This window comes from Equus asinus, chromosome 22, assembly GCF_041296235.1.
Source record: "Equus asinus isolate D_3611 breed Donkey chromosome 22, EquAss-T2T_v2, whole genome shotgun sequence".
NCBI lineage: Eukaryota > Metazoa > Chordata > Mammalia > Perissodactyla > Equidae > Equus > Equus asinus.
Window position 1 is genome coordinate 61,042,937 of NC_091811.1, and position 25,235 is coordinate 61,068,171.

Genomic DNA, 25,235 nt, shown 5'->3' on the forward strand with positions numbered 1-25,235 from the left:
ATTTGAACTTATAATTCTCTTATTTATACATCTGAGAATTATTTTCATGTTTTTAAGTATTTTTTTTTAAAGATTTTTTTTTTTATTTTTTTCCTTTTTCTCCCTAAAGCCCCCTAGTACATAGTTGTATATTCTTCGTTGTGGGTCCTTCTAGTTGTGGCATGTGGGACGCTGCCTCAGCGTGGTTTGATGAGCAGTGCCATGTCCGCACCCAGGATTCGAACCAACGAAACACTGGGCCGCCTGCAGCGGAGCGCGCGAACTTAACCACTCGGCCACGGGGCCAGCCCCTGTTTTTAAGTATTTTTAATCCCTTTTTTCTTTATTTTCAAAAAGCATTGTGTATAAATCTAATTATTTTTTAATTTTCTTGGATGATAAGGCACTACATATTAAAGAATTATTGTGATTGAGCTTCAATATAATAATATTACAGCAGATTTGATCAAAATAAGATAATTATTAAACTAAAAGTAAATGTTTACTGGAAAGGTGTCTTTTAATGAAATGAATGGGCCTCCTGTGTATCTACAGATGAATATTCTTTATTGCTACCAAAGCAGGTACAAGTGTTAATCTCAATTATATTCCTTTTTTGTTTTGTTTTGTTCCTGTAGATGTAAGTACTGAGTGACTTGTTCACATAATAAAGTTATTTAACAATAGAAAGTACTTACGTTAGCAATATCAGTCAGTTCTTTGAACTTGCCAAAAATCACATAATGATTTATCATCAAAAATTGCGATGATCTATTAGCTAACAATTCAATAAAGTCTTCCCTCAATTTATGAAAAGCAGAAAGTTGGAAACCATCTCATTTACAAAAGGATTATTTTTCAGTCAATAAATTTCTCAACTTCTGAGAAGTTTACCAAAAATGTTTCCCAAACTTACCAAATGATAACTATACTGCTCTTTTATCATTTAGAGGCATATTTTTAATCCAATAAGTTCATAAATGGCAGGGAAATTAAAATATACACCTTTTTCAATATAGCACTTGTGATTAAAAGTTTTGCCGGTCTCATGCTTTCAGTATATATTTGTGAAAACGTTGGAGATACAGACTTAACCCACTTCATTGTGTGGGAAAACGATGCCCTCTAACTGAATAAGCAAAGCCAGTCCCTACTCTCAAACGAATCGGCTAAATCAGATTTCATTTCAGTCAGAAAATGTCTGAATTGATTTTTAAGTTCAAATACACATTTTAATATGCATTTGAGGCTTATTGTAAAAGCACTGAAAATCAATTGTAGGATGCATCTGGTAAAAGTTAAATCAAAATTAAAATGATATTGATCTGATATATTTATGTAGTTTTGCAAGAAGCTTAAAAACAAGAACAAATCTATAGTCTATTTCTGATACATATTTTGAAATAATTCAGTGTAAGATGCACTTAAGACTATTATTTATTTATGAAGTAAGAATATGACAAAAGACAATATTATTTTAGTAAATATGTACCTGAAAGTGTTTTATGAGTCAGGTGTAAATATTCAGAAATTCTTCACTTTATTTTTATGAATTTAATGAAAGAGAAAAGTATATGCTGCTGAAATATAGTTGATCCAACAGCGACCTTACTATTTGTTCATGAGTTTAACATAAAAATTTGGTACCCTAGTAAACATTTCACTTAGAAAAGAATAAGCTTCAGAGATTTGAACTGCTCTGGCAGCTCAAAGGTACTTTTCTTTCCAATTGCCGACATGTCCTAAGAATGAGTAAACAGAGTGGCTGAAAACAGTTCATTTAAATTTTGAAACAATCATCTTTAACAAACATTAACTTTTACCAATGCTTTCTTTATATTGTTCTCATCAGACTCTCCCTCAAGAGCAGTGCATTTTATTTAGACTAGAAGAATTGAAGCCATTGAACAAAAAGTGCCATCACTTCTGTTACTCACACTACAATATATATGATTTCTGAATGCTTAAAAATAAGACCCCAAATACTTCATGTGTTACCTCCAACAGTAATATGCATAAGACAAAGGAAGTCAGGAGGTTTCATAGTGGGTTTGTTTGGGGGGTTTTTTGCCTTTATTAATCATTAAAAAGATCTAAGAAAACTCTCCAGTTGTCTCTTTGGTGCCTCGGTGGCTTTAACACCTCCGAGCAGTGGACTTTTAGGAAAGCAGAGGGAGGAAAGAAGAACCTAAGTGACACTTGGATTAGTGCGTATGGAAATTGTGGATTGAGATAATTGAATCCCCTAAAAGACCAACACCAGTATATCCTTTGGAAAGTTTCCGTTCTCTCCAAGGATAAGTACACCTCAATTTGAAAACCACTTGTGTAGAGAAGTTCCAACTTGCTGAGTCACGCCACTGTTCTGTCTAGAATGTCTTCCCTCTTATCCACTAAGTCCCCCTGACTCCTGAGGCAACCTTAAGTGCTCCTTTCTCATAGCTGTCTTGAGACTTCTGTAATAACAATATCAGATTGCAGATTTCTCTAATTATTTTCTTATGTGTGTGAACCACCCTTACTTACTAAACTCTGCGTTCCTTTAGAGTAAGTTCCCCCCCGCCCCCGCCTTAAGGGTGGGGTAGGGTCTTTTTATCTCCAGCAACCAAGGAGGCACTTAAAATGTCTGGTACATATACAGTATGATTGAATAAATGAATTCCAGAACAAAGTACCAAGGCATAGGATCACCCAACATTGTCAAGAAAGCTTAAAAAACACTTAGCCTAGTTGTTGTCAACAATCATTCGAGTGAACTGAATTCTTCTTTGACAGAAATAAAAACCCTGTCTTTTTCTGAGAGCCTTTTTAGATGTGAGCCCCTGCTTGTCTTTGAAAGTTATGTCTCTATGACTGCTCAAGCATAGGTGGATCAACTGACAGTTGGAGATATTCAGAGATATGTCCATGGTTGTAGAACCATGTCCGTTTTTTTGCTATCTTACTAAACCACATTGCCATTTATTCTTCATTTCTCCATTTGAAACAGGCAACCGGTCATGTACTGCATAATTTGGGGAAGAGCACCCCCCTCAACTACCTTCCCAACAGAGTGCTAAACATCTCATTTTTGGTGAGCAATTAATTAATGAAGTCAATTATTCTTATTAACTTAAATAGGAATGAGCTGTGTATGTTCCAGAAGGATGAGATTCACTTGCATCTGTGCTTTTCTAACATTCTTTCATAATCATGTTGTTTTTTAAATGATATAAATAAAATTATAATAAATGTGTCATGAGTGATGACTGTTAATGCTAAAATAGCAGAATCAACAGAAGGTAGAGAAGCTGATTTAGCACTTTACCTAATAATGAATCTGCAGATTGCATGTTTATTGTAGGAAACAATTTTTGACAAGTAATGTACTTTGATTTTTAAGAAATGTAAGCCTCTCCAGTAGGCACTATAGCAATTAAACTTAAAAATAATTTCAAAACCAGGCCAGAATTAGTCATGTAAGGAATTTATAATTTGACATATTTTAAATTGTAGCTTTTAGTTTTTAAGTATGTGAAATTGTCTATTGGAAAATCGTAGGATTAAAAAAATCATAAATATCTGACTAATCCTCAGTTCTTAAGTCCTTCTACAATATTCTTAATATGTAGTCACAGTCCCTTCTGCTTCAGCACTTTAAGGGCAAGTAAGTAATTTAAGAATGTCTTTCCTATACAAAATCAACCTTCGGTAACTTCTGTCCAGTCTAATAACTCTCTCAATTGAAAGTTTTCCAAATAATGAAAGGGAGCTATTATGTTTTTCCTAAGTCATCTTTATCCAAAATAAATATATACATTTTCTTCAACCAGTCCTCATATAACACTGTATCAAGTGTTCCTGTGTGAAAGAACTCTCCTCTGCAGATAGCCTACTTCTATTTCTCTAGCCCAGAGGATTTCAGTGGAAGCTTAATGGAGTTTGGGATTGGACAAAATATTGTGCTGTGGGTCTCGCACACTGCAAGAGGTTTAGCATCTCTGATCCCATCCACCAAATACTAATAGTGCTCCAAATTCCTGTGCGGACAGATGTGTTCTCTAACATTGCCAAACGTCCCCTATGAAGAACAATTTTACCTCGGTTAAGAAGCTCTGATGAGCAAAGAACTTGAATAGACCTTTTCCCAAAGACATACAAATGGCCAACAAGTACATGAAAAGGTGTTCAACATCACTAATCATAAGGGAAATGCTAATCAAAACTGCAATGAAATATGACCTACATTATCGGAGCTTGTTTTTTTTAATTGTTTATATTTAAGTGATAGAGAACTTGTGACTCCAAGTCAAACATAAAAATGTTGACCTGGGTGGGATCTGCCAATCTTCATCAGCAGACCCCTAGAACGCTTCCTATAATCTTTTAATATTAATCTTTACCATTCTCCTACTAGACCTATTTGCCCTGAATTCAACCCATATTTTCCATGTTGTATGGTAGAATTTCATTAGAGATAGGGTATAATGTCTCGAAAAAGACCAGTGAGCTATTTTCTGTTATTTCTTTGGCCTAAAAGCACAGAAAGAAATGAGTTTAGCTTTAGTTGATAAACATCCTGAGTTCTATTGATCACAGCTTCCTATTCTAGGTTTTCTTAAAAAATCCTTTAATAATATATTCTAATTTGTTGCTATAAACCTTCAGAATTTATGTCAAACCCCTTAATCTATGAAAAACATATTTTTGTTTGTTTCTGAGGAATGGGCTTGTATTTCCCTGACTCTACTTTTCTCTAACATCTCTCTGTTCTTCCTACCTCATCTTAACACATTGATTGAATTCCCTTATCAGCATCTATCAGTGCTTAGAGATATTCCTTACTTCTCCATAAAAAAATCTTACTTTTCTGAGATGTGACTCTCCTGCCTTTCAAGCATCTCGGGTGCTGCGCATCCCCTTGTCCTCTTCCTTCTCTAGGTCACTCTTCATGACTAGTTTTAATTCCCTCAGCTGTATTATCATCTTCTCTTGGGATTCCATTTCTTCTCCAAAAATCCACAATTGCCGTCTATTTTAGTCATCTTAACCTTATTTTGTATTTGTCTAATTTCTTGCTTTTCTGTATCAAAGGATTAATGTACTTCTCATCTTTTGGTTTTGGTTTGAACTCACATGTCCGGACATTTACAGTTACTCCTTTACTTTTGTATTATTTTGTTATTTATATAATATATATATTTATAATATATATTAGGTTATATATATTATAAATATATTAAATATATATAATATATATTAAATTAAATATATAATATATTAAATTATATAAAATTATAAATATATATTAAATTAAATTTAAAATATATTATTTATAATATTTTGTATTATTTTATATTATTTCCTACCTTCTGTCTAGCACTTTTAAAAATCCTTTTAAAACCAAAATATATTGCAGATACCATCCTCTTTTCCTTATGTATTGCTACCAGCTTTCTTCTGAAAACCAGTGTTCACTGCTCACATGTTCAGCCACTCCTCCTTCCATGGGTCTTTGTTGTAGGTGCTGTTGCCCCAGGGGGCATGTGGTAGTCTTTGGAACTTGTTGATTCCTCATTCAGAAAGATAAGAATGGGGTACACCATTTATTTGTTCAAGAGTGGGTTTTATTCATTCGTTCATTTATTTATTTGAGACCTGCTTTGTGAACACCAGTATAGCTGGATTGACTCATAGAGGTTCTAGATGATGCCAAAGGATATAAAATTTATCTTGACTTTTTTGATAATATCGTCTCCTGGATTAATAGCAACGTTATATAGATTAGAACATATATGTCCCATGATTAATAATACAATGAGATTTCAGAGACCATTCTTAACCTTTCTTAAAATTTTATTGTGAATTAATGTGTATGTAAATGTAAAGATAGTGTTTTATGAAGAGGTTAAATATAAGCCAAATACAAAGGCAGGCATATCTAGACAATGTCATATATTTTATCTAAACCCCCATGAACATCAGGACACCAGTAAACCCTTGTCAAGTTCTCATTTGATTTATGAATACACACAGTACAATAAATTTATGATTGCCACTTATGTCAGAAAACCTATAAAACAGCTATTAAACAAAATACCCAATTCTTCAAGTATATTTGAATAACAGCTTTTCAGTTAGACATATGACGATGGTACCTTCAGGCATCACATTCTCATGAAAACATACAGAGGCATTTTATCACTTTGTAAGACTGAGGAAATCCTTTCTCAGTAGTCCCCCGAAAACTTTACCCTATATAAATTGCCCCAAAATGCTCATGTTCAAATAAGTATCTGGTAATAGGAATGGTGCCATCATGATGGGCTTATAGTACTTATGATTCACTCCCCAAGAGTTAGACCTGGGGCCTCACAGATGAGGTTAGGTATAAAACAAAACCAGGATTCAGTTAGGAGGAAGGAAGGAAGGGGGCATGGCTCTTGGTTAGAGCCCAAGCTCAGTTTCTGCAAAACAGTCTTACTGTTACCATCTTCCTAAAAATTATTCCAAAGAGCAGGGAATATAAAGTATAAATTTTGTGTAATGTATATTAAATGTAAATTTTTATTTTTAAAAATGAGCATCCTACATGTACAAGAGATTTAATCATTCCTTCCAGGAAAAATGACACTTCACAGGAGTGTACATAGCTACCATAGGCAGTTATGGCAGAGTGCTTGAGCAGTCCTTAATACTGGGATTTTACTCATCAGTTTCCTTATGTATGAAATGGGAATTAAGTAATAGTACCAACTCTTAGCGTGATTGTAAGGATTAAATGTGATTTTATATGTAAAGAGTTTAGAAGCATGCCAAGTCCTCAAGAAATGTTATTTTTATTATAATGTAGTCATTGTGCCAGCCTTAAATGAGTGAGAATGTCTTCCCTGGTTAAGAATAATGTAACCTACAAACACCGAGGAAGGGCCTGGCTTCTGTCCTTGGGCATGAGGGTTAGAATTATCACTGTCAAACTCTTTGATTTGTATTAAAAGATTTTGATAGGATGTCGATTTCTCCACTTTCCCATCCCATCCCTCATACAAATAGGATGATCCTCCCTTTTGAACAGCTTGAATGATGCCAGGTTGGAGCAATCTGAATGAACATAGAAATGGAAGGAGTTCACGTAGAGAGAGGAAAAGATAAGGAAATATAAAAATAACTATCTTCTCATTAAAGTAAAATTCAAGAACTTTTCTCATAACCAGGCCAATGGCAGAACAGGCATTGAGATACTTGAAGAAAGAAAAATTTTTAATATAGAAGGTATGGAAAATGAGCTCCAGCTGTATAGGTGTATTTTAAAATAGCATTTAGTACCTCATTAAAGTTTGGTAGCTTCATCGGAATGGTGAGAAGTCTCTCTGGGTAGTTGATATACCTGCAGAGACCTGAGTATGAGAAAAATAAATCAATTATATATAAAAGGGCAGAACATTCCAAACAGAGGGAACAGCAAATGTGAAGAGGAGCTTGTAGAGCATCTCATCCCCGTACCCTCTCACACCCTGTCATGTCCCAAGTACACCTACCATGTTAACTGACCCCTTTCTTGATTTCTACAACTACTCAACCACTCATTCACAACCCTCGTTTGCCATCTTATACACTTAAAATACTAATTAAATGTTGAGTGAATATACTGTGAATGTCGTCAGCTGACAGAAAGATTCATCTTTTGTAGAGCTACACGAGCTCTAAATCAAACTGGGGCAGTGATCATTGAGCATCATGCTAACTGAAGATGATTTACCTGGGTACCATTTGTATCTCCATCCTTCGTAAAAGCAAATGCAGTGGCTGCTTCCTAATTACCAGGGACTCTCCCTTTCTGTTTTTTCCCTGACCTTAAATGAAAGGAGATCACATGGAGAGAGAACCAGGTGGATTTTCAATCCCAACTTCAGTGCAGGGATAAACCTCAGGCAAACAAGTAGTTAATGCAGAAGCTCACTCCCTCTGTCCAAATTAAACAGCAACAGTTTTCTAACTCAGAAAATCTCTTTGAAAAATCTTTCAAATTTAGAAAGCCTCTGTTAGTAAGAAAAATACTATGGTAGTAAACTCAGATAAATTTCTATAATTGCAAACAACTTTCTCCCAGTCCCGCACTAGTGCTTTTTATCATTTGATTTGACAGGATATCACATATACAAATTTGAAATAAAGCAAATGAAAAATAAATTATAGCAGTTTATCATTTCTTCTGTTAGGGTTTATGCTATGCATAAAACTTTTGTATATCTCAAATTGATAGTCAATTCCAATTCATGGTTTTAGATTGATCAAATATATTTTATGAACTGTTCATTACATAACATACTCTCCAAATTTTCTCACAGCATTTATCATGTACTCATGCAATATACAAAAGAAATAAAAGCAAGCACTAAACTAAAGAGTTCATGTTTACAGAACAGAATAGCAATACACTAAAGACTAGAGCAGTTCCTATATATGTAGGTCATATGTTTTTAAAATATTTAACAAGAAAATCATCTATTTATAACTATATGCAAAACTCAAAATTAGCACTAGGAGAGAGATAGTATAGTAGTCATATTCAGAGTCCCCAAGACCACTCCTAGGTTTGATGATTTTCTGGACAAATTCACAGGACTCAACAATGTATTTTTCATGGCTATGATTTGTTACAGTTGAAGGATGCAGAACAAAATCAGGAAAGGGAAAAGCACATGGGATGAAGTGCAGAGGAAACCAGGTGCAGACTTCCAAGATCCTCTCCCAATGGAGTCACAAAGGATGGACTTAATTCTTCCAACTAGTTGTGACAACACATGTGAATGTTGTCTACCGGGAAGCTCATCAGAGACCCAGTGCTTAAGGTTTCTATTGGGTTACTGTCTCATAGGCGGTCTCTGTCTAGCCTGTATCAAAATTCCAGCCTCCCACAAGGAAAGCAGATGTTCAGCATAAACCAAATTGTTTGTAAAACAGTTTAGACACAGTGAGCCACTCTCATCAGGTAGGGAATGGTGGGAACACTTCTGAAATCCAAATTCCCAAACACCAGCCAAGAGCCAGCTTTGCAAGCCGGCCTTGCTAAGGATCACAGTCTCAGCCCTGCTGTGTCATCTCTTTTCTGCACGGTAGTTAAAAGTACAAGTGTGTAATCAGATGACCCTAGGCTCCTATCCACATTCTACCACTTAGATAGATGTGACCTTGAACAAGTTACCTAAACACTTTGCATGCCTAAGTTTTATCAACTGTTACATAGCTTATTAATTAGACAATCACATCATTGGATTGCCATGAAAATCGTATGCAATAATGCATGTACAATTATTAGCACACCAGCTGCAAAGAGAAATAACTCAATAAATTTTGATTAATAATAATAGTGTATGTGGCAACTACCTTCTCAGAGCTTAGAATGGACTGTATGAACAAGACTGAAATGAAATAGAGATTAAATAAGTGTTTTGTTTGTGTGTGTGTGTGTTACCCACGTAGTTGCAACAGTGATTCTGAAAATGGGCAAGCACTCTCTGTAATTTATAAGAACCCACAAGAGCTTCCTTGCCAAAATAAGTGTTCTTTTGCTAAGTGTTATGGAGCCACAACCGTAAAAGACAGAAGTAGCTGACAGAAGTAGCTTTCAGAAGACAAAGTAGCTGAAATATGGGGAACAATATTGTGATCCTTCCACTGCTCTCTGATGAAGCCTTCCTTTACAACCTCATAACTAGCGTGAAAATGACTATTATACTTGACACTAAAAATTTGGAGAAGGGTTGGAAAACTGGATCAGAAGAAATTAGTGGGTACATCAGGCTGATTTAAGTACAGTCTGATACTTTTGTGAAATAACACATTATTATTCTTGCACACTTTTTTTTAACTGCTTGACAAGCAAATAGAACAAATCATTTTGATGAACAATACCTTTGCTCTACTTAGATATGGGCTCAGATACAACTCCCGGCCAGTAGAGAATTTGCTTTTTTGACATAACTAATGATTAAACATCATGATTACTTGAAAAACACATGCTGAATAAAGACTTCTGGAATGATTGAATTAATAAATAGGTGAATGCGTGACCTCAGAGTATACTTAGGCCTAAGATTCATGAACAAGAGACACCTGTGAGGCTAGTTTATGTTTAACAAAAATCACGTGTGATGAGAATTCGTTTGTTTTCTTGAAACTTCATCTTTCTTGTTCATACAATAAACCAAGCTGCCCACAGGTTGGAGAGAGGTATTGGATGGTGGTGTGTTTTACATCTAATGTTAGATGCCTCCTCAAGCTAATATTAATCATTTAGAGATTCTTTACAAAATAAGTACATTTTATTCTATAGCATAATTTTAATTTTTATTCACAGCTGTTACAAAGTAGAAATATTTTATAAGCATTTGGTATTCAGGGGTTAGGAGCTTTGATTATTTCTAAATGACTCACTTGTAAAGTATGTCTTTTTTTGGCTAGAAAAAGATTATAGATGAATTATGTAAATATATCCCTTTCAGGATATCATTTAACTAAAATACATAATTTAAAATAAAATAATTCATTAAAATTAGAGCTCTCATTGCATCTTGACAGATGCCACTGTAGAAATTATCAAAGCCTCCTCAAAAAGAAAAAATGACAACATATCTAAATGTTTTCTTTAGTGGCTACCCTTAATTAATCACAGTAACGAAAAAAAGTCTTGATGTGGTTATCTCAACATAGAGATAGAATTTTTTGCCATATATTGCAAATTAAGTTGTGATTCATAGCCTATGTTCAAATTTAAATGTACACCATCTAGGCAAACACATTTATAGAATTTAGTAATCACTTAGCTCATTTGTTAGTTATCCAGGCACCACATAGAAAATGGTATATGTAAGGTCAATGATACCGAGAAGAGATCGTTAATAGTCCAAGTAATTAATAAATGCCTTTGAATTCATTGTGATAGTCTAGTATTTATCAAAGCATCCATCACAGCTCTTCAAATAACTTGCTGATTCTTTCTTCTGGACTATAATACATTGAGGATTATAGTTGTGTTTTTATTATTTTCATCTTTGGCGGCCATCAACCAGCTTTATACTAGGAGCTCAGGAAATATTGCCTTGAACTGACGTGACATAAGCTGAATTGAATTGGGAAGCAATTTTGAGAAAAGGAATCCACACCTAACTTCAGTAATTAATACAAGTCAGTTTATTCTGACTCTCCCTTTCTCACAAAGGCTATTTGAATTTAGCTATATGCTTTCTAATAAAAATTCTCATTTCCTAAATCACATATATATTATATATAAAGCTATATTATATATTATATATATACATATATACAAATATATATACGTAATTTCTTCAGGTGAGTTTTACCATACTAAGGACAGAACTCTATTCTTTCATACCATCTTCTACAATTTTCGTTGATTTTTTCCTCTAACCCTTTTGTTTTTATAGAGCTATTTTTCATATGGCTCTTTTTAGTTTTATTTTGTTTGGTATTAAATGCAAAATGTGGTATTCTGTTTTTGAGTTTTCTTTTCTAAATTTATATATTACCAATATCCTTTCAAACGAATTTGTGCAGTAATATTAAATACTATTAGGCCAAGGTTTTATTTCAAACTTATAAAGAGTAAAAATAATAAGTAGTCGTATGAAAGAATAAGGCTGTATTGATAAGTAAATCTCAATGTATTTTAAATACTATCTATCTAGAAATTCCCAAGTGCAGTGCAACAGCACGTAGCAAATTTTAAAATTACAATATAAACTAAAATTAATTTTATTTTTTTGGCTAAATTTTGGACTGAGAACACTGACCAAATGTAATATTTTTTTCTCAAAGCAATGTCCCTAGTTTCAGATGAAATATAATTTTAAGTTGAGGAAATGTCAAAGCAAACCATTTACGCATTGACAGGTCTCATAAGATAATATGGATTTTCCTTGAATCTAAGAAACCCTCAGTCGTTAAGTTGCACCATTGTTTGATGTACCACTAAAGAAAAAAATGCTGCCCATTAAAATAAGACACGGCACTTTCTTAGGCTTTTATTTTGTAATTACCAAAAGAGCTTTTTTAGGCATAGGTAAGCATAGATTATTTTAATCACTCCTGAATATTTTATACATACACACACACACACATTTATGTCAGAAAATGTAGGTTAAATAAATTGAGTAAGGCATTCCTAAACCTTCTTCCTATTTAGTGTCTGGCTTTCCTAAACTACTTTTTGAGTCAGAGTCCTTAGTGTTCGTGTTTCACCATAAGATTGTTCTCTGTGCCGATGAGGCAGCAAATCTGAATAGATATCCACCATTTTCTCTGGTAATTCCATCTAAACTACTGGACACATTCTGTAAGTTTTGCTGGTACTTTCTTGACTTTGCCAGAATGTGTCAACAGAAGATTTTTCAGATAAAAATCAGGATTCATATCATATTCCTTTTCAAATGGTCTTGAAATGGTTTGATTGAAACGTGAGGTATCACCATTGTCCAGCCAAGCCACAGAAATAACCAAATTCCAGCATGCTTAGGTCATGATAGCTACATTACTACCATGACTGCCACCTGATGCACAGGGATTGTTGAGACCATCAAGGGTAAGACATCCTTATTTCTAATAAGATATGAAAACAACGGATGTCTTTGAATCGAAGAAATATGGTATTAAAGAAAAATCACAGTGGTGTATAATAGAAAAAAAATGAGCTCTAATTAAGGGCATATATGTGTGTGCTCACACACACACATTATTCTAGAAAACAAAATTCTAACACAGACAAGTCATTTTAATCCCTAGATTTTTGTTACATAAATTTACCTGCATTTATTAAGATATTTAGACATTTTAGCTATGTCCCATTGAAAAACTCTCCTATCAAAAGTTGAATGATTACGGTCATAACAAACTATATGTCAAACACTTTTAATTTATTATTTTATGTGATTTCATATATCTGATTAAAGATAACCCGTCAAACTGATGGGGAAGTATTGAAAAGTCCTCATTATATTCCATGCAAACTGATATTTTTCTCTGAACGTTAAAACGTGCTTTCTCAACTTTCAAAATGAACAGATGTTAAAAATAAATAATAAATGCCCCAGCCACTGAATGTTTCTTGCTCTCCTCTCCGCCTCAGGTCCCGTAAGCAGTGTTTTGGTGAATAGGTACGGGAGCCGGCCGGTGGTGATCACAGGAGGTCTGCTGTGCTGTTTGGGGATGGTCTCCGCCTCTTTTAGCACCAACGTGGTAGAGCTCTACCTCACCGTGGGATTCATCGGAGGTGAGCGAGGTTTCGTTTTCAGCTTTTTCTCTTCTTAACATTCTGCAGTTGACAAAGCTCTGTAAGAAACACGAACGACAGAAAATTTTTTTTTGTTTTCTTTGAATTAACTTGTTATATGGGATGTTATCTTAAAGTATTTGCATCTAGTGCATTGAAATACCAGCTATAGAATGGCCAGTCCGACTCATTTCAGGAAACGGACAAAACGAGTTATCAAACAAGTGTATTGCCGTCATATAAAGGTCAAAATAACCCAGCTTTGTTTGTTTTTACTGTTTTAATCTTTACTCTTCAGCCAGTTAAGATGGTACTGTGGACACAGACTTTCTGGCATAGATAGCTTCATTTTTTTTAATTTATTTTTTGTTACTTATTACCATTTAGAGTATCCGAATTATCACTCATAATTAACTCATAGGTTAAAAATGATGCCAAAAAAGTTTCTGGGTGCACTGTTTTCACTTTAACAATAGAATTGTTGTCTGTGCTCTGATCAGCGGTCGAGCTCTGTGTCAGTGTCCCTTCTTTTCCTTCTTAAAGGATTCCAACAGTTGGAAAGCCCTGTAAGACACATTTGCCACTAAACACAAATGTGTTTAAATGACATCCTGTCACTTGATCATAGTTGTTTGACTCAAACTGACCTGAATATGTACATTTGAAAACACTATTTTGTTAGCCTCAACAATAAATTGCGTTAAACAAATCTACACTCAAAGTTTTAAAAAAATTAGACTTCAGGATATAAAGAAATTGAATCTTTTCCTTATGTCCACAGATAAAAAGGTAAATATATTTCTCTTTTTGTAGTGATTTTAGATCAGTCTAAACTTGCACCTATGTTTCATTTGATGAAAAAAAAATTAAGTGTATTAAAACCTTATCACAGTAACAGTGATGTTAAAATTTTTCTCTTGACGACTCTTCCTTTTTGATTGGGTAAAACACCTTTTCACGTTGTAGATGAGAATCTTTTTATATCTAAGAATTGTCATAGTGGAGAGAGTGCTCTTTGCTTTGTGCCGAAATACTATGTATTGCATTTGGCCATAGAAGTCAGACTGGGCCTGCAAGTAGATGTATTAGGAAAAGATGATTTTGATCTGACTGTGCCACAAATGTCAACAGCGTTACGTATTACTCTGACTTCGATTCCATTCCTTTGGGTCTTGAAGGCTTTGGTGCTTCTAGAGTCAACCATTATATATGTTTTATAGCAGGGATTTATTTCCGGTAATCATCAACCAATACTTCTCTGCTATCTGAAATCAGACAGGTCTAGTTGCTAAACCCGACTCAGCACGTATGAGCCATGTGATCATGAGTAACTTAACCTTCTTATCCCTCAGTCTCTTTGTCTTCAAAATGGGGAAAATGATAACTCTTTGGGAGCTGTTGGAAGGATTGATGTAAAAAGTAAATATGTAGTACTTTACAGAGTGCCCAGCCTTTTATTACTTTTAAATAAATATTAGCAAATAATAATAGTCACAATGCTGTTTATATAACATGTTACAGTTCTAGAACTTACTTGATTTGGGCAAAACGCTTTTTTTGTGGTTGAAGGAATTGGAGCTCAAGAAGTCTGTTTGGTCCAGGGGTATACATAGGCAAGTAGTTGAAATAGGTTCAGGTCTTTGGATTTCAAATCTCACTTTTTTTTTCTTCTTTTTTGCCATACCAGAATAGGAAATAGATGGCCACTATCTCCTAAAGAGAATTTGGTTTAGCATCTGAAGGCAGAATTCCAGGTGACAGAATAGGGGTTGGGGAGGCAGCAGCATAAAATAAAGAAATTTGAACTTTGACACACAGTTCCTGGGTTTTAACTTAGGTTCCTCCGCTTAGAATCCACGTGGCCATAGGCTGGTAGTTTTCTTACCGACAGGTTGTATCTAGCTATGCTTGTTCTGCATCTCTCACAGGTGTGGCTGAGGTAGAATCAGAATGCTCCCCTGTGCCTTTCCGCAGCATCTTTTTGTTCCTTCAGGTCAACTTTTAGGGACCCTCCTACTCATGGAAAAACCTTTCTATTAAAGGTTTGGAATGAGTATTTTGTACACGGAACTGAGTGTCCCGGAATCTAAATACTTAACGACTTTGCTATACTGTGTCATTTACATCAATTAGTAAATGCAGAGGAATTCTTGCTTCTATAGCCCCTAAAATAATATAGAATAATACCAAGGCTAAGGGGGAAAGAGAGGTAGTTTACATAAATCAATTTTATGTACTTCTCAAACAAACATTCACTACTATTGCTAAATAGTCCTTTGGCTAGCTCTAAGAAGGAATTCATTTCTCAAAGGTGATTCTCAACACTGCCGAGGAGTTCCCTAGACAGTAGGAACTTTTGACTTATATAAACAATCAGCTTTAATCCAAGAATTAAGAATATATTTCAAGCAAAAAAAAATTTATTTTTTTAGTTAGCATACGTGTGCCTCTGTATTTATGAAATAGGGAATGTGAGGGATACATACCATGAAATTAACGGCATGAATTTATTACTCTTTTTTATTATTTGCATGGTTTTGAAAGAAATATCTTTGAGGGTTTGTTAGGTTGTTTATAAATGATAACCTGTTTAGTCTTTTCACATTTCTTCAACTCTGAAAAGGAAGTATTCACATTTTAAATGCATTCTTGCCCACAAGAAAGAAATCTATTCTGTATATGTGTATATAGGTATAGAGAGTTTAATTTATCTGTGGAAGTAATTGTAATTAAGAACTAATAATTTTGTCCTAGTTTTAGCCTGTTCTGATTATTGAAACATCAGTAGAAGTTCTTGGCTTTATTTTTGTGCTTTAAAATGAAAGGAATATGAAGCTGTCATACATATCCTATCCAGTTATGAGAACCTTTCTGTTTATCTGGAATTCTATTGATATTTACAGTTATCAAAAATTACTGCCTGCCCTTGCATTTTCAGTTCTGCCTTCCCCACGTTTTGAATAGTAATTGCTTTTGTGACTGGCATAATGTGTTTGTGTTTTTTGTCCTTTTCTTTTGTTTTTTTAGGTATAGGTCTAGCCTTCAACCTGCAACCAGCTTTAACAATCATCGGCAAATACTTCTATAAGAAACGACCCATGGCGAATGGACTTGCCATGGCAGGAAGTCCTGTTTTCTTAAGTACCTTGGCTCCTTTCAATCAGTACCTTTTTAATACTTTTGGCTGGAAAGGAAGCTTCTTGATTTTGGGAGGTATATTGTTGAACTCCTGTGTGGCTGGGTCCCTCATGAGACCCGTTGGACCCAAACAAACTAACAAGGCTAAAAATAAGATTGGCATAAAAGCAGATGAAGCAGAGGCTAAGAAAAGCCATAAGAAGTCACTAAGCGAAAAAATTAATAAGTATTTAGACTTCTCTCTTTTTAAGCATAGAGGATTTCTGATATATTTATCCGGAAATGTCATTATGTTCCTAGGGTTTTTTGCTCCCATTATATTCTTGGCTCCGTATGCTAAAGACAAGGGGATTGATGAGTATTCTGCAGCGTTCTTGCTGTCTATTATGGCTTTTGTTGATATGTTTGCTAGGCCTTCTGTAGGATTAATAGCAAACTCCAGATTTATCCGACCCCGAATCCAGTACTTCTTCAGTTTTGCGATCATGTTCACTGGAGTATGTCATCTCTTGTGCCCACTGGCAGAGGACTACACAAGCCTGGTGTTATACGCTATATTTTTTGGCCTTGGATTTGGGAGTGTTAGCAGTGTCCTCTTTGAAACTCTCATGGACCTTGTTGGTGCTCAAAGGTTTTCCAGTGCCGTGGGACTTGTCACAATTGTGGAGTGTTGCCCGGTTCTTCTTGGCCCTCCTCTTGCCGGTAAGAATATTTCTCATCAAAGGAAAGCAAAAAGCATAAATTAATATCCATTAGCTGAGACTTTCTTTGTCGTGTATAACGTAGTTTGTAATAATAAATACGAATAGCCTAAAAGACTGTGGATATGTTAACTTTAGGTTTTTTATGTATTTTTAAATTCATAATTTGGCAATTTTGGACCTAAATTTGTTTCAGAGCCTGGACCTGTGAACATATGAATTTAGGTTAGGCTGATAATTAGTAGCATAATTTTTAAGCTTTTACCCATATCCAGTTGTTTTGTGTTTTTAAAAACGTATCAGAAAAATAAAATGCCACTTTTTCACTGGTAAGCAGATTTCTCTTCTGCTTGTATTAAAATGAGTCAAAAGTTTAAAATAATGTTCTTAAAAGGTCAGGATCTATTTTCTTATTGGAGTACATTGGTTATGTTAATTTGGAGCTTGTTACACCCCAAAGGAAAGAATGCTTTTATATCACTGATAGGAATATAGGAATATGTGTGTATATATATATGTATATGGAACGCAGGAATGAAGGGAAATTCATTTAAGGTCATTTTTTGATCAAATACTTATATTCCATATGTATAGATTGTAAAGATTACCTTTAGATTTTAAGATCTGAGATATTTTTAATGATGCCTATAAAAAAAGCTGTGCGAAATTACCCAACCAGGAGACTAAGTAAAGGCAAATGTGTAATCATTTTTGAAGTTAAGACTTTGTTTAGTCTTAGACTTTAATGTTTTAAATATTAAACACTTTTTGCGAGCCAGTCTTTTCCAGTAACACCGTATGTTGTCTCGGTTAATACTAATCTTGGGCATTCACCTAGACCTGTGGCCTGCCCCCTAGTGGTCACAGTGACTGCGGGGGGGGGGGGGGGGGCCAACATAAATGTTTCCATGTGTTTTAGTCGTGACCTTTCACCTTTTGCTTCTTGGCTTGGTCAGGAATGAGCAGTGTAGTTGTTGACTTTTTCTGTCCACCAGGAGGCTGGTATCGAGCACGGATGTTTTGGGTGGTATATCTCTCAACATGAATATACCATGGCACCAAAACAATTTTCAAAGAGTGAAAGCCAGCAGACCTTATTTATCAGCCAACCGATTTTTTTGTATAAGACAAATACAATTGGCCTGTCTTTTCACACAGATTTAGTTTTATCAAATGGGTTTGGGAAGCCTATTCATTGGCAATAAAATTTTTAGTATCAGCAGAGAAAATTGTTTTTCACTGCTATGGTGGGATGAAAAAAAATCAAGTCAGGTCAACAGACACAGTGGGTGGGCTCAAAGGATGAAAATGAGGGAATCTGATTTACCCACTCCTACCTGTGCTGAGAACCTGTATTATTAACATTTACATCAATTTCAGGAGCCTTGAGTGTTTATTGTGTTATTATTGCCAAACCATTGTACCAGTGGTGGCCATGGTAGTAATTGATTTGGGGCTCCTTGTTGAAGCTCGCAGACCACAGCCATAATAGATCCATGTTTTTGTTCTGTTTCTGCCTGTTGCTACCCCTGGTTCTCCTTGACTGTTAGATGGTTTCTCCCCTATAGCATCAGGTCACTGCTGGACTGCTGTCTGGCACAAGTAGGCACTCAGCAAGTACTTCTGAATGAATGAGTGTCATAGCTACTTCTTACACAGTTGCTGCTGCTGCTTCTCTGGTTAGTAGAGCAGTGAATGGTAGGGAGAGCATGATTTTATTTCTGTTTTTTTAACCCAAACTTTCCCTGCAGCCCTCACAAAGAGCTGAATGAAGCGTTAGTTCTGGAAATCATATCTGGATTCTTGATGGTGCTAAAAACTTCCCAAAACATTTAGAAAGTATGTTGAGATGGCAGCCCAAAGTGATACTAACTCTGATGGGGCCGTAGACTGAATGTTTCCATATTTGGAAATGTAACAATCGTTGTATGAATAGAAATACTTGACTACAGTTAGAATGGAAAATTAAATTATGCAATTTTTGTTATGTTTATGTATATGTCATACTTACTCAAATGAGCCTTTCCACCATTTACCTAATTAAAACAGGAAGCTTTGTTTAAATAATTTCACAAGTAACTAAATTTAATACTGAGCCACTGACTAGATTGCGGTCAGAATGCTAAAAATTCTGACTAAACAAACAGGTCTATATCAGAATCATCTGGAATATGCATATGATAAGTAATACAGATTTGTATACACTAAAGTTTGCTGATACTAATTATTAGGAATTAGGTACCTGCATAAGCAAGAGGCAAAACTAAGTATCAACTGAAACATTTTTCAAAGTCAATAAACCTTCAGATTATATGGCACCAGGCTAGTTTTTAAATGTCTCAATAATCAAATGGAACAAATACTTTCTTCCTGATTAGTTTGGCCTTAGTAATTTAGATTCAGGTAAAGAAAAAACTGTGATTAGCCCAAAAAATGAGATGACACTTAACCAAGAGCTTTGGTTAAGCCCTTTTGCAGAGTAGTTAAGAATATGAGATTCAGACAGACCTTAGTTAGAGTCCAGATTCTGCCACTCTCTGGCCATGTAATGATGGTCAAAGTACTCCCTAGTGCTCTTGCAAGGATTAAATGAGACCTTACAGATAAAGTGTTTAACCTAGTACTGGACACAGAGAAAACATTTAGTAAATATTATGCCCTGCCAGGAACCTTATAAAAGCCTTTGGGTCCTTTCCTAATGAATGTAATTTTTCCCTCTTTGTTGAAAAGATTGGAAGCATAGAAAGATAAAGCAATCTCAACGTGTATGCTATAAATAAATTGATAAATATATCTATCTGTACACATACAGAGATCAAAAATGTACCTCACACATGTATATATTTATGAATATATACACAAACACATATATATCTACTTTGTCTTGGTTGTACATTTTTATTGAATTTCAATAAATTTGACACACTGGTAATGTAGTGCTGTATGTGCCTATGCATGCCTTTACTATGCATATATAAGAGTCATGATCTAGAATATTATTTTCTTTGTTAAAGTCTCATTTAATATTAAATAAGAAATAGGTATGCACTTTGGGGAAGAGTTTATTTGAAAATGCTATCATTTTATGGCTGTTTTATTATGCTATCTTACAAGGTATTCTTTGTCTCTTAGGTAAATTGGTGGATGAAACTGGACAATATAAATACATGTACATAGCCTGTGGCGCCATTGTGTTCCTATCCAGTGTGTGGCTGCTCATTGGTAACGCTGTAAACTATCGATTGCTTGCAAAGGAAAAGAAGTTGGCAGAAGCAGAGAAGAAGATACATAAGCCTGAGTCCACAGAATCTGAACCCTTGAGCAAACCTAACCATTCCGATGTTAATGTCCAAAGCGCAAGAACAGAGGATCATCCCTCAGAAAGAGAAACGAATATTTAACAAGAACCGCATCTCTGATTTCAGTGTTTATGACTCTCCTAGGAGTATTTCTTTTTTTCAAAATATTGGAAAGGTTTTTAAGTGAAATTTGGAGTCATAATTAAGGATGGAGATGAGATTTTCCTCAATGGCAAATTTCAAATGTTTGTGTTTTTTAAAACTTATTTGGGCAGTTAACTGTTGAGATGATGCATGCAAAGCATCCACGCAATGGATTTATTTCCATACATGACTCTGGTTGTGGTGGTTAAAATAATTTTAAAGTCTTCCAGTGATTTCCAGTCTTGGTTATGGGGACTGAATCCCAAATGCCTGGTTTAAGTAGTTAGAAGGAGTGTGTTTAATCGTGTAGGAATATCCTTTCCACATTTCATTTGATATTAAAGTATGAAATGGAATTGAGGGAAAATGAATTTTCGCCTCATGCACCCACCCACCCACATGCACACAGTCTCACAAACTTACGCACATGCACACAGAGTATCTGGAGAACAAAAGTTCCAAAAAATATTATCACCCTACTTTTTTTTTTTACTTAGAAAAACATCCATGGGGAAAAAAAGAAATGTATTATATCTGCCTTCTATTTTACAGCGTGGATTTTAAAGATAAGAACATGGGTGAAAATGAGGGTGGCCTTAATTTGAAAATGCAACTAACTGCTGTAAAAAAAAGTGTTTGCATTTATAAAATAAATTTTAAAAGAACACTCCATTTTATACCATTATTTGATTTGATTCATCCGTGTACATGATTTCTTTGAGAGCGGCCATTAGTACCTGGTGCTAGAGAATAGAACTCTCAAATAATTTTCAAAATTCTGACCTAATATGTAAATCAAATTAGAAGCCTAAACAACTGCTAGCAGTGGCCTATGTCCATAGATTTTAAAAGGATTTTAGTTAGTAATCCAGAAAGTAATAACCAAGGACTTCTTTTAACCAGAACTCAATCCAGACTCACTGTCCTACCGAGACATCAAAGTGGATTCCAACGGAATCCTGGTTGACAGGTGTATAAATTGGCCGCATTCTGATTTCTCCCAGCACACAGCCATGATTGCAGGGTTACTGCTAAGCGTAATCCATTTGAATAAGCTACAAATGGGAGGTGCTTATAATGAGACCTCCAAACTCTCTCCTTCCCTCCCTTCCCCAAAAAGCAAAAGCAAAAAACAGAAACCCAAACAGACTTTTTACTCAGCCGCTGGAAATGCCTCATATTATAGGAATGGCAGCCCTTGAAAATTTCGCCCTGTACTGATTAGACTTCCTACTGCCTGTGAACAAAACTAAACCAAGAGAGTGTTGAAGAGGCTTCTAGAATTGGAGGCTGTGTGTGACTTGGTATACCCTTGTGAAGTGCATGTACAGTTTATAACACGATAGCAGGAAGCTGGCCATACTGCAGCCCAGGTTAACTTAGCAGTTTCTCATTTTCATAACTGTGAAAAGATCTGGGAATCTGAATCACTCGCATACAGAGACATATGATAGCTCTGTGCAATCAGAACTATAAATACCCCTTCGAGTGATAAAGTACTTTTAAACAAGAAAAAAGATGTGCGTTATGGTTAAAGTTATAAATATTTACATCTATAGATCTGAAGTTTAAATTAAGTTCGTGATTAACAGAAAGCATTTTGTATTTGATGATTGACGTGATGTCACTCTTAAACTGTCAAAAGGAATTTGCCCTGCATTTTTTTTTTATTGCAGTAGAAGCAGATGCTCTTCTTCTTTCCTGTAAGTTTGCACCTGGATACCAAGCTTTTGTGACAGTTAACATTGAGGATTTGATTTGTAAAATGTGTGCATTGTTTAAGCATGTGGCTCATAGTTAGTAAGCTATATACAATTCCATATTTCATTTAACATTCGCTTTTTGCATATGAAGAGGTATTTATATTTTTCAAATATAAGTAAAACGATATGTGCCAATACCATTGGTAAATAAATCAGGGAAGATGTGGCAGTATGTGGCTGTTTTTAATTTAGTTTCACCCAATCTTGAGTCTTGACTGAGCTATTTTTATATTATTAGCACTTTTGTATTCAACTCTGACTCGCCATAAGAAATGCGACATCATAAATTGTGTAGTAGCTCTGCAATCCTAAACGTTTCCAAAAAAAGTGTCTTGAATTCTCTAAAGATATATATTTAAGCTAATATAGATATCAGACCCCCAGGGGGAAATAAACAGCAAAGTAAGGAGGGAGGGGTTTTAGGCCTAAGGCTGTATAGTCCCTTAATCACCTGCTGGTGAGACAGGCTGGTGGTGCCTTCCAGGGGCTCTCTCCATGAAAGGAGGTTTATTGACTTACTGATGAGTTTCTTGTTAAGTCAAAACCAGTTTCTATTTGTTCTATTGTACTTTGGTCACCTGCATCAACTTTGCATTTCTAATCCTGATTCTATTAAATTGTTAAAAAAGAGAGGGAAGTCGAATTGCGCTTTTGAAGCACATGGTCTGTAGACCCACGTGCCTGGCAGTCACTCTGCATCAAGTTACAAACAGGCACGCAAAGTAAGTCCCAAACGTAAAGGTTGAAAATTAAATCGGAACACACTTGGAACAGGGACGTAACTCACATACAGGATTCGGATTTGTTCGAGGGTAAAATTAATTTTCCTACTTGTTCACTTTCCCCACTCCCTTGAACTTGTTGGAATATTTGTTGCTTTAACAGAATCTTTCAAAGATTGAAAAGAGAGTATCAGCCTAGAACATTCATTATTAAATAGTCACGTAAATGGAGGAAGAAACATAGTTGGCTTCTGTGTCTGCAACAATTCGTGCAAAATATACTTCTTCCCCTAAGGAAGGACAGGTTTTAGATGTTCAAGGTATCATCAAGCAAAGTCAGTACACCATTAACATCCTTTTTAGTCCCATTTAATCCCATTCTCCATTATGGAATTGTGCAGAAGGAAGCTTATTATAAACCAGAATGCCAAAATAATTCTTGCTCACTGGCTAGTTCAAGTACTTTTCTGTTTGTGATAACTGAGTATCCCTTATTTTTCTCGCTTTAACCTTAAATATGCCTTCACTAATTTATGAATAGAATATTCAGTATAGACTTGTCTGACCTATTCCCACCGTCTTTCCTGATCCTTTTTGGATCCAATCAGCACACATTTAAGAGGCAGTGGGTCAGACTCTAGGCTATTTTACGTTGGAAAACATGATGTTTTCTTGATGTAAATCTACATGGTTCATAAGTTTCACTTCTTTAGTACCAGGTTCCAACCATGTCATCTCATGCCCCCCAACCCCCACTGGACGCTAGGAAATAAGTAAAATAATTAGGTTTGATATATTTGAATGTGCACTTTAAAATCTAGGTATTTTTTACTCATCCTTCTCTGGCTGCTTATGACAGTTGAGCATACAGAAAAACGACCACAAGCTGTGTGATATAAATGTAAGTTTTTATATTGATGGTATCAAATATAGAAATATCCTTAATCAGTTAGTTGAAACTTATTTTCCATCTAAAAATATCTTTTTTTAAACAAAAACACTCTCTTATGTATAATGTTGCAGACTTTTAATAAAACAAAATAAAAAATCACGATCATTAGGCTCAATGTAATAGGGAGAAAGGATGGAAAGTGAGAAGGGAACTAATATTTATTTGTCACACATTTTGCCTGCATAATACCTTTTAATAATCAAACCAAATCATGAGTAGAGGCTATTGGCCTGATATAATAGATGAGTGAAACAAACAAAAAAACAGACAAAGAAGTTTAGGAAATTACCCAAAGTTAAAAGGTAGTATGTGACAGAACCAGAACTAAAACTCAGGTTTGTCTAAAAGCAGAGACAGCCCCTTAGGTGTTGCATGCTGTCCCCTAATAGAAGCTGTAGAAGCAAATGTAGATAAAATATAGATACAAAAAATTTAAACCCTGTATGGTAAGCCAATTAGGTTTAACTGTAATTTGTATTATAATTTATTTAGTGTTTATTAGGAATTGCATTTGCAATAATCTGAATATATAATTCTAAGTTGCCTGCCTTTCTAGCCAATGCAAATTATCCCAAATAATGGTAATGATTATATAATAGCTGTAATTGTTTTAATGTGACTTTTTTCATAAAAATAATGACATATTTATATGACTCAGCGTAATATATTTTCCCTGAGGTTGGATTTAGAAGAAAAATGTTATTTTCTTTATGGATAAGTAATTCCCATATTGGTTGCTACTTGTTATGACTCAAAAATGAAAAGTACTTACTATGAAACATCTTATTCAGAATTATAGTGATTCCCATTTATAGGATTATCCCAAGCTACCCAAAAAATTTTTAAAAAGTTATGCGATACCAATGATTTGGCTTATCTATGCTGTATATATTTATTTTCATCATTCAATGCAACTGCCCCTGCCCCCAACTCATTTTTCACATTTCCCTGAACATCTATATTGTCATTCTCCTTTCTGTCTGTTGTTCTATAGAGAAAACAAGTGCCATTGCTTCTGTCCTCTGCATGTACTTTGGACATCCTTAGAGTATTGTTCTCCTTAGCTCTATTTCAGACAGTGTCTATTCAGACAGTGCACGTCTGATGTCTTACATCCTTCACACAGTCACCCATGCTGCATCTGGTTTTATTTATTTGTGATTTTCAGAAATGGCCATATTCCTGGAGCCAACAGTATATACTTTTGGCCACGATCACTCATCTTTACAATTAAGGGACTGTCAGCTTGGTTTCCTGGATAAGGAAGGTG

General features: G+C 35.0%; 1 protein-coding gene across 12 annotated transcripts in view; it reads left to right on the forward strand.

Annotated features, from left to right (window-relative positions):
- SLC16A7 (solute carrier family 16 member 7) overlaps positions 1-23,353 on the forward strand; it is a 266,294-nt gene extending 242,941 nt beyond the window's left edge. For all 12 annotated transcript variants that reach the window (XM_070495154.1, XM_044755626.2, XM_044755632.2 and 9 more), the window contains 3 exons: positions 13,103-13,246; positions 16,274-17,086; positions 20,218-23,353. In XM_070495154.1, coding sequence (XP_070351255.1) covers positions 13,103-13,246; positions 16,274-17,086; positions 20,218-20,486 — 1,226 coding nt within the window. In that variant the 3' untranslated portion in view covers positions 20,487-23,353. The remainder of the gene's footprint in view (positions 1-13,102; positions 13,247-16,273; positions 17,087-20,217) is intronic.
- Positions 23,354-25,235: the final 1,882 nt, after the last annotated feature.